The sequence below is a fragment of the Oryzias latipes genome, chromosome 7, assembly GCF_002234675.1.
Source record: "Oryzias latipes chromosome 7, ASM223467v1".
Lineage (NCBI taxonomy): Eukaryota > Metazoa > Chordata > Actinopteri > Beloniformes > Adrianichthyidae > Oryzias > Oryzias latipes.
In genome coordinates this window covers 12,335,156-12,344,852 of record NC_019865.2, presented here as the reverse complement: position 1 = coordinate 12,344,852, position 9,697 = coordinate 12,335,156, and the positions used below count along the sequence as shown (strand labels likewise).

Below are 9,697 nucleotides of genomic sequence, written 5' to 3'. Positions count from 1 at the left end.
CTAAAGGTAACTAAGTCTTGAAGTCAAATTAACACAAATATATGTCATGCAGCCTTCTTTGGATAAGATTATGCTTTTATTAGATTAGATCAAAATACTTTTTGCTCATTACAGATCTATAAGTGTAGGTAATGGAATGTTGTTTGGCTTCTAACCCGAGGCCAAAATAGCAAAAATTTACAGAAGGAAGTGTACAAAATATACTTTGTAAAAACACTATTTTCAGTCTCTTTGAGCTGTTACTGGCAGATTAGGGTGAATGTACCACCAAACCACAGCCGGACGGCCTTACTGTACATTTTGCTGTGCAGATAGAAACTCTATGAGATGGATATGATAGTAAAATTTGATTTGTTGATTAGTCAATTAAGGACATTGTACAATTAGTAGTATATTGAAACTTTACAATTTAGAACATTAATTTGACATATATATGTAAAATTCATTCTCCTATGATATGTAAGTAAAATAAATATTTCAATGTTATTGTTGCTGCTGTTGGCTATATTGATTGTTGCATGATGAGTAAAAGAGGAAGAGAATGCCTTTACAATAAATGTAACTTTATTGACAGTAAAAAGTTTTGAAAATATCAAGGGGCACGCATTTGAAACTGCAAAAGCATCTCAGAAAGCAACGTGACTTTTTGAACAAATGAGGCAGTTGTACATCTTGAACTTTGAGGTAAAGTGTTTCTTCATGTCACACCATTAACAAAATATTTCAGAACATTGATTCCACAAAAGGAGACAGAAACCCATGCCTCGTTTTTCGTTTCTTAGAATTACTCCACGTTTCAAAAATAATTCACAAGTCAGGTAGAAGCAGAAGATGACGAGCACACGCCGAGTTTTCCATCCACACTCACACACACGCACACACACACCTGTGCACACATCCACCCACACACACACACACATTTCTCCACTTACAGAACCCAAGTGCATTCTTAGTTTTTTTTTTTTTTTTTTTTACTGTTTCAAGTACATTTTGCTTGCTATTAAAGGAATTCAAGGTGAACTATTAAGCAGCAAACCCACAATAATAACAAGTAAGAATACTGAGTTTGGTCTCATTCATAATCCTAATATCAACATTATCAAAAAACTCACCAAACTGTAGCAATAAGGTATTTGGGTGCTATAAAGAAGCAGGAGGTAACATTTCTTGGACTTGAGGAATATGCTGGATAAGATTTGGAATAAAGCTCACACCAAGGCTGAAACAAACAACACCAAATAGATAATCACAGGTGATAAATGAACAACTCCAAACTGATTTCTTGTCAGTTGGCTTTTAAATAACCTCTTAAAACACACTTACGTTGTGAAAATTGTTCAAAACTTGCAAAACGACAAAAGAACAGTTTGAAGTCAAACCGACGTGGATCTCGATCGCACGTTGCAGCAGACTCCAGTGCAGAAAAACCACACAGCGTGGCGCCGTGAGGAATGACAGAAGGCCGGCTTTGTCAATAAAATGTCCTGCTGTTGCAAATCTGTTTGTTATTGTGATTGATGTCGTTGATCAGTGCAGTAGAACAACCACAAAAAAATGATTTCATAAAGCCATTAAGTACCTCAGCAAAAGAAGATTATAAGCAGGGGGCCCGAAAACACAGAGGTATAGCACCCCTGGCTGATTCAGTCGGAGATCGTACGCACGACTTGACTCATGGTCTGCTCTGCACCAGTATTCTTAGACTCACTTTAAAAATCCAAAACAAGGAACTTTAGATTGGAGCCCCTGATACCCTCATGTTCTGCATGATTTGTCTGCTCACTCTTCTTTAAAGTTGATATCAAACACAGTTAAACCACGCTGTAAACAGTATGTATTCCTACATACGGTAGGAGTTAAGGCAACCCATTTCTGTGCTTCGTCTAAGACCAAAGTCTCTCTCCCACCCCGAGGCACAAAGCTCCCAGTGCATATAAAGCTTACCTGACACACTAGACAGACGAGACAAAAAAAAAACCTCTTTAGCAACAAAAGCAAACCAAACTTTTTTTCATCCCACAACTGCATGTGAACATGATCTTTAAAGCAGCTAACTACTTTAAAACTGATTAGGAAAAAGATGGCTAGTTGAGATTTGTAAGCACCCTTTTTCTATCTTTTTTGTATCCTTTTTTTTTTTTAGTTTTTGTGAAAAGAAATCCGCAAAAAAGGCACTTTTATCGCAAAACCCAAGAGTTTTGCCATTTCGTTTGGGAGTGCAATCAATGGTCAAATGTCATTTGCCTCCACTGAACTAAAGCGGTGCATTAAATTCGATTTCTGTATATATCTCTGACATTAAAAATTAAAAATCCATTTACCTATACACAGGATTTAAAGGAACCGATCTGGTGCAGAACAAACGTGAGCCCAAAACTTAGGAGAGCAACAGGTGTCCGCATGCAAATGATCCAGTGTCCTCAGCCCACCTGGTGTTCTCCACGGCTGATGTGAGATGAGAACTCGTAGCGGTCCTGGCTGGAGTGGCCGCAGATGTTGCACTCAAACGGCTGTCGGAAGCCGTGGCAGCCCATGTGGATGGTGAACATGACATGGTCCAGAAAAAGGATGCGACAGTGCCGACAGTAGAAGGAGCGAACTGACCTGCCACCTTTGTCTAACACCTGTAAAGAGTCCCTGGGAGAAAAGGGGGAGACGGGGCTCCTCTTTACCACGGAGGGAGGCACAGAACCCCCTTTCTCCCATAATGTATCCAAGTCTTTGGCCTGGTTGGGGCTGGAGGTTGGATGGCAGTGGGGCAGAATTGGGGCTTGGTAGTGGAGGTGGTGGTGGTTGGAGGTACTTGTAGGAGCTGTAGCCCTTGTGCTGTGCTCCTCTGCTGTGCTCTCTGTGTCTGTGGAGTCCGGACAACCGTTGGGCGAGGTCGTATGGCTGTGTGCAGAGGGCTGGTCATCACCTGTCTCCCGCCCGGGCAGGGCAAGAGACATCGCGGCCAGAGCACCTCCACTGTGCATCCGAGGGCCGTGAGGAGTCAGGTTGCTGTTGATAGAGCCCACGACTGTGCGGAGCTCTGCCACAATGCCGGCATGGAGCTGCGACAAAGCAGCTGACTCATTGTTCTCACCTTTACCACTCATGTAGTGGGGGTGTGACCCCGCCAGTCCAGCTGAGTCTCCAGCAGAATGCGAACTCATGAGGTCCCCCTCCTTCTCAGAGCCAGAGGACAGTTCGTAAGGTGCTTCCGGTGGATCAAGGTGCATGTGCTTTTCACCTGGAAAAATGAGGACAGGTCACAAATCAGTACAATGTTAGATGAAAGTGTGCCAGGGATCTAACCGAAGATGCCCGCTGCTGGACAACTTCTGATGCAAAAAACCCTGTTTCTACTACTGCCTCCCGTCAAGCATGTGATCTTTTATTTATTACAGAAATGCAACAAAGAGATAAACCTTGTTTTAGAACTAATCATTTTGAAAAGAAACTACATAAACAGCATTATTTTCCTTAGATTAAAACGTAGGGGGAAAAAAAACGTACCCAAAAACTTCTGTGGTGTTGACCTCTTGCGTTTGGTTATGCTAACAGACAGTCTATCCACAAAGTGGATCTTCTCACTTGACGGCTGCAGTACTGGTTTAGAGACTGTCTCCATATTAACTGACTCTTCAACGACACAAAGGAGAATCCAGGTCACACGTGGCAAACGGCTTGAACTATTAAATATCTGATCCCCAGGTTTAATGGGTTACCTTGTGATGTCTGGTTGTTGACTGCTGTCTGGGGGTCCAGAGTCTTAAGATAGCTATGGCAGCGCTCCAGATGCTCTTCCAATGTGCTCTGCTGCTTGTAGCTGCGACTGCAGTAGCTGCATTTGAAAGGTTTTCCCACCGTCGGAGAAGAGACTGAAAAGTCACCAGAAAGGTTAACTTGAGAAAATATGTAGGAAGATCACTGCTAATAAAATCTGAAAGAAGACACATACTAGAATATATATTGCTTCCCTGAGGGGTTTCAAATAATATAGCCATTGTATTATTGGCTAAATTTGAAACTTTGGATTTCCCCCCTTGATTGGGAATTCCTGAAATTGATCTATGTGGCTTAAAATGGAAAAAAAAAAAGCCTAACCCTTCCACTGCTCGGTTCCATCTAAGCGCGATGCCGGAAGGACTCACGTCATTTCGCTGAAATTCAGTTTGCACTAATCATTTCTCTGAAAATGAACCTATGAGACCAGAAGACATCCACCAAGATCGACTGTACCAAGACTGTACTTGAACACCTGTTGTTTACATGTATCTTCAGCAGGATTTCCTGTTATTATAAACTGTTAAATGTCATATTTTGTCATGGTTTTTTTTGTGTGTTGTACAGAAGATTCTCTCAGTGAAGACCTACTTCCTGTCAGATTCAAAGAAATGAAATGGACCGTTCTAATGACTTTATGACTTTACTGCTTTCACAGTTGAACAGTTTCATGAATTTTGCTCACTGACAGTATAAAAAAATGTATTTCTTGCTCAACTGCTTTTGAACCTGAAGACTGCTCTCTAAAAATAATGATATTTGGTTGTAAACTAGAGGAAATATTGAAAGCTGAAATAATTTTAAAAGGTTTTAAGTCACTAGCTCAATTATCTGAGGAGGGTGAACGCTGCCCAAAAGTATGTTCATGCAAAATAAATCATTCATTGGATGGAGCTAAATAGCTAAAAGAATTTGTTTGTAAACAAGATATTAAATTGACTTCATAGCATTCAAGATGATTCAATTTCTATATAAAATAAGATGCAACTTGCTTCCGATTCCCTCAAAAAGGTTTTTTGAAAGAGGAGGACACAGGTATAGAGGCACATTGAACTTTGAATGATTAAAGCTAGAACAACGTTTAAAAGAATTAGCATTACAGTAACTGGAGTAAAACCATGGAATGGTCTACATTCAGAACTAAAACAATGTCAAAAAACAATGTGAACATTAGTCCATTTAAAAATAGATACAAAGAAATGTTTCAGTCTCTACATCAAAACTCAATAAATAAAAGTGATGAAGTCATTGGCTGTTGTTGATGTCTGAGCCCCATGATGATTGTAATGAAGAAGACTTGATGGTGATTGCTAAACCCCCATCAGTTTATTTTTTTTTTAATTATTGTATTGTATTTTTGTGTCAAAGTAGAATGAGTATCAAGGAGTAATAAAACAAAGCATCTAACTATCACCTTTTCAATCAAATCATATTTCTAAGGTTCTGTCAAAATATTTTTTTTCCTTTAATTGAAGAGGATTCTGTGGCTGACAATGATTTTTGTTATTAGTGGGGGTAATGATTTGACTGGTGTTTTTCTTATAACATTTTGGAAGTAAAGTAAAGTAAAGTAAAGTAAAGTACCAAAGCAAAAGCAAAAACTGCTTGAACAAAGGTCAAATACAAAAGGTAATATAGTTTTCAGATTTGAACAACCACTGAAATAGACATAAAAAGCCCAATTTCCAAAAGAAAAGACCATAAGAATGTATACAATGCCAACATTCATCCATCATCAATGGATGAACCTATGCAGGGTCACAGGGGTTGCTGGAGCCTATCCCAGCTACTCTTGGAAAAAACTTGACAAGTCCACCGCAGGGCCACGTTGAGACAAAATAACCACATTTAAGTGGCAAAATTTGACTCAACCTAAAGGGCATATTTTTTGTTGTTGTTTTTGTTTTTTGTTGTTTTGTTTTGGAGTGTGGAAGGAAGAGAAAATGCAGCCATGCATGGGGAGAACAGACGCTAACCACCCAAAAAGCCACCAACATTACTTGATGTGAATATTTCCCCCTAAGTGTAATCAACAACCAGCACCTATGAGGTTGGCCGCCATCACGACTGCTCTTACACTCGTACAATACATTTCCCTACATGTATTTGTATGCACATAACTAATTTGCATTTGAATTCATTGAACTTTACAATAAGATATTTCTAAAAGCAAGCCACATTTATAAAACCCAAATATCTGCTGCACTACTAAAACTCTTACAGTTTTGGGACAATAGCCACAAACAAGAGGAACATTGCTGTAGATGTCTGAAGTACATCCAGAAACGCTTGAAAGGCCATAAATAATCTTGTTGTAAGATAAAATACTAACTCTTTATGATTTTATCACAAATCAGCATCTGAATATTGCAGTTAGAAAGCAAATATATCTTAAATAGCAACCCAAACGCTTCATAAATACCTTATTTTGAGTAATTATATTTAGAGGTGCTTTTTTTAATCACAATCACAGTTAAGTTCACTAAGCACTAAGCATTAAAACGTGTTTAACAGAAGCCGTTTTATGTCTTCTAAAACAAACCAGTCCCTTCAGTTCCAGGCTTCAGCTGCTCGTCAGTCAGTCAGGGTACAAATGTGAGCTTCAACGTTTACCTTTATGACTTCAGGACTACTTTACCTGCATGCGTGCGCAGATGTCCAGCCAGAGCATCTCTCCGACGACACGCGTAATTGCAAATGGGACATTTGAAGGGCTTCTCTCCCGAATGCAACTTGATATGGCGTAACAAGTTCCCCTTTTGAGTGAAAGAGGCTCCACACTGGTTACACTGGAACGGACGCTCCCCTGAACACACAAGGATTTGAGTCAAAACCCTTTGTGCTGCCCTCATGCAGAGGGTCTCACGAGTCCTATATGCCATGTCAAGTGACTTCAAGTCATCATAGGAAACAGCTAGCAGGGACCCGTTAGGGGGTCTTTTTTGTTAGATGTGACAGATCTGGAGTTAAAAAACAATGTTAAAAAATGAAATTATGTTGTTAATATATTCCAAACTTAAATTATTGAAGGTTTAAGTCACATTTCAAATCCCTGACTGTCAGACTTAAATGTGATTCGGATCTGTATTTTAAGTCCATCTCTGCATAAACCTGTTTTTTTTTTTGCTTTCATGAGTGCAGCCTTCGCTGTCTTCTCACCTGTGTGGCTGCGCTTGTGAACCATCAGCACATTGGGTCCAATGCAGATCATGCCACACACTTCACACTGAAGTTTGCCGTTAGGCAGCCGAATAGGCCCTGGTGAGGTGGAGTTGGGACTGGCCAGGTCATTGTAAATGCTTGCTCTGTTTCTTCTCACACCAGCAAACTCAGAAGCCCCCTCTTCCGTGGGGTCCCGTCGGTCATCCTTCCTGCCGTCAACCCTCACGGCTTCTTTGATCTCCGGCTGGGGAGCACCTGATGATTCCTCATCACTGCACATCTCAACCTTGATGGAGTTTGCTTTTTCAGTGGAAAGCAAAGTGAAACATGTTAAACTCTACACTCGGTGTAAAGAAATCATGGCAGCAACTGATGAATTTCCAGCTGACCACTGAGGGAGCGGCGCGGTGAGGACTGCCGACTGCTGGGGGATTTCGTGGAAGGGCCCTGCAAGCTGCCATATAAGTCCTGCTCAGCTGATGAGTCTCCCCCATTACCTGAAAATCAAAAATGTTCCAGTGTCAGTGAACACTGAAGTGTGGGAACAACATATCCAAACACAACTTTACCTTACCTTTTGCATATGAGCGTCCATTGCAGTCATCAGCATTCATTATCTCACCAGATGCCTGAAAGAGGAGATTTCAAAGGCAAACTGTGAGTATTTCTGTTTATTTATGGCAATACGATTACAAAAACAAATTATTTCAAAATAAAAGAACATGTATCTTTTAAATAAAATATAAAGTAGTAGTGGCAACAACAGAAAAAAAATCTGTATAGAATGTCAAGCAATGACTTTTCAATGTTTTTCTAATATAGAAAAACCTTAATTCGGCTTAGCCTCCTGTAGACGCTGCTCCTCGTGTCAGCAAAAACACATAAAGGGCTTCAGATTTATAGAAAACATGAAAACAGGAGCTTTGAAGGAGGAGTTAGAGCCTCAGTGGGTAGAGCAAAAAACTTCAAGTCACACTCAGTAGACACAAACTTAAAATTGTTATAAAATAACACTAATAATGTGTTCATTTTAATCATTTATAAACACTAAAAACTCCTCTTACCCCAACTTATTGCTTTTTCTGTCTCATCTGCCCTCCTGTTTAAATTGGATTTCTTATTTATTATTGGATTTCTATTTTTTCCATTTTTGTTGCTTGGTTTTAGTATTTTAGTGAATTTCTTGCTATTGACAACCCCATCTGTGTCTGCTGTTGTCTTCTCGGTCTTTGTTTACTGAACTTGTCTTTTTACTGAGGGATCATCAACCGCTTTGGAGACAAAAGATGGAAATTAGCCCAAAAGCTATAATCTTATATATCTGTATAATAATAATTATAATTATTATTATAATAATTATTATAATTATTATAATTATTTATTATTATTATTATTATTATTATTATTATTATTATTATTATTATTATTATTATTATTATTATTATTATTATTATTATTATTATTATGAGAGGACTAACTTTTTTCTGGGTTCCCATATTTTAACTCAGTAAAATAACCCTAAATTTTGGTTGAGTGTGTCACAGTGACAACGATAGTTCTATTCTATTCTATTCTATTCTATTCTATTCTATTCTATTCTATTCTATAAATTGGGTAAACATTAAACCATCAAAACTTAAAAAATGTATAATTCTTCCAAAAAGTGACCCAAAAATATATCTCATTCCCAACATGCATGAATAAGGCCAAAACTGGATTGACGAAATAACCCAATTGTTTTATGTCATAATAATATGAAGCTATGCTTCTGTATATTCTTAATTCTCCTATATTTACGGAGGAGGCTCTTATACATAGCAGTAAATAATTAGAGAAGCGCATATCCAGGCGGACTAACAGTATCTTTATCCTCCAGCCTCTTTTATTTTAGTCCACATGAACAGCTTACACGATTCAAACGGCGTTAAAACCAAGATAAGACTGCACCTTCTGCTTAGATGGATGACAGCAGTGGACATAAGAGACTTTAGGGGCGGAGACAACACATCCAAGGGAAAATGAATATCCTGGCATTGGCCGCGCATGGAGATCAACAGGCGCTGCTGATGCAGCCGGGAGACTCGCCAGTCACACCAGGGCACCCGGGTTCAAAAAGAAAAAAAAAAGCAAGCCCAAACACTTCACTGAAACCCTTTAAACCCTGAAAAGGTCGCGCGCGCATGACATCAAATCTACATTTCTAAACAGTCCTCGTGCCTCGCCGGCGCATCCATGGCGACTTGGCTGAGCCGCTCAGTCGGTGGCTTCGCTCCGCTATGACACCTTTAAGCTCATGGACGCTCCAGACGGCGGCCAGACACGCGGGGGGAGGCAATTTGTTGCAGGAGAGTTGCAATGAACGGAGCTGTCATCCAACGCTGAGCACGTCAAACTGACCTGAGCTGCGGGCTACAGCAGTTCTCACGATCCGTTGCTATGGCACCCGACCACACGACAAACGGTATTCACCTACCCAACTATTCAAAAACATGCCGTCTGTCTCCCTCATCCACACCGATGGCTCACCGAGCGCTGCGGCGCCGTCCGCGAGCCTCCTCTTTACCTGCCCACCGATCGCTGCTCTCCTCTCTAATTGTCTGGATGGCCGTTTGTTTTCCCAAGCGACGACAGCATCTCTGGTATTTTTTTTCCTTTTTTTCCCCGCTCCAACCCCCCCCCCCCCCTCCTCCTCCTTTTTTTTATACCTGGGAATCCGTATCCCAACAACTTCCGGGCCCGTGCACAACAGAGTCTCTGATCCAGGGAT

General features: G+C 40.2%; 1 protein-coding gene across 4 annotated transcripts; it reads right to left on the bottom strand.

Moving 5' to 3' along the window:
• Positions 1 to 546: 546 nt before the first annotated feature.
• eos2 (zinc finger protein Eos) lies at positions 547 to 9,592 on the bottom strand. 4 transcript variants are annotated; one of them, XM_020704655.2, is made up of 8 exons: positions 9,404 to 9,592; positions 7,505 to 7,559; positions 7,320 to 7,427; positions 6,928 to 7,230; positions 6,407 to 6,574; positions 3,711 to 3,863; positions 3,499 to 3,624; positions 547 to 3,232 (listed from the first exon to the last, which is right to left on the bottom strand). In XM_020704655.2, the coding sequence occupies exons 1-8, from the start codon at positions 9,437 to 9,439 to the stop codon at positions 2,421 to 2,423; spliced, it is 1,761 nt and encodes a 586-aa protein (XP_020560314.1). In that variant the 5' UTR covers positions 9,440 to 9,592; the 3' UTR covers positions 547 to 2,420. The 4 variants fall into 4 exon arrangements, with proteins under 4 accessions (XP_020560314.1, XP_020560313.1, XP_020560315.1 ...); XM_020704654.2 differs by having other exon boundaries at positions 8,878 to 9,585; XM_020704656.2 differs by having other exon boundaries at positions 9,457 to 9,585.
• Positions 9,593 to 9,697: the final 105 nt, after the last annotated feature.

Excerpts from the sequence above, each read along its gene's own strand:
- eos2 (XM_020704654.2), bottom strand. The coding sequence starts at position 8,964 with ATGCCAGGATATTCATTTTCCCTTGGATGTGTTGTCTCCGCCCCTAAA. Across the intron at positions 7,428-7,504 it reads TGGACGCTCATATGCAAAAG|GTAATGGGGGAGACTCATCA; the intron begins GTAAGGTAAAGT and ends TTTGATTTTCAG. Across the intron at positions 3,625-3,710 it reads CAACAACCAGACATCACAAG|AGTCAGTTAATATGGAGACA; the intron begins GTAACCCATTAA and ends GTGTCGTTGAAG.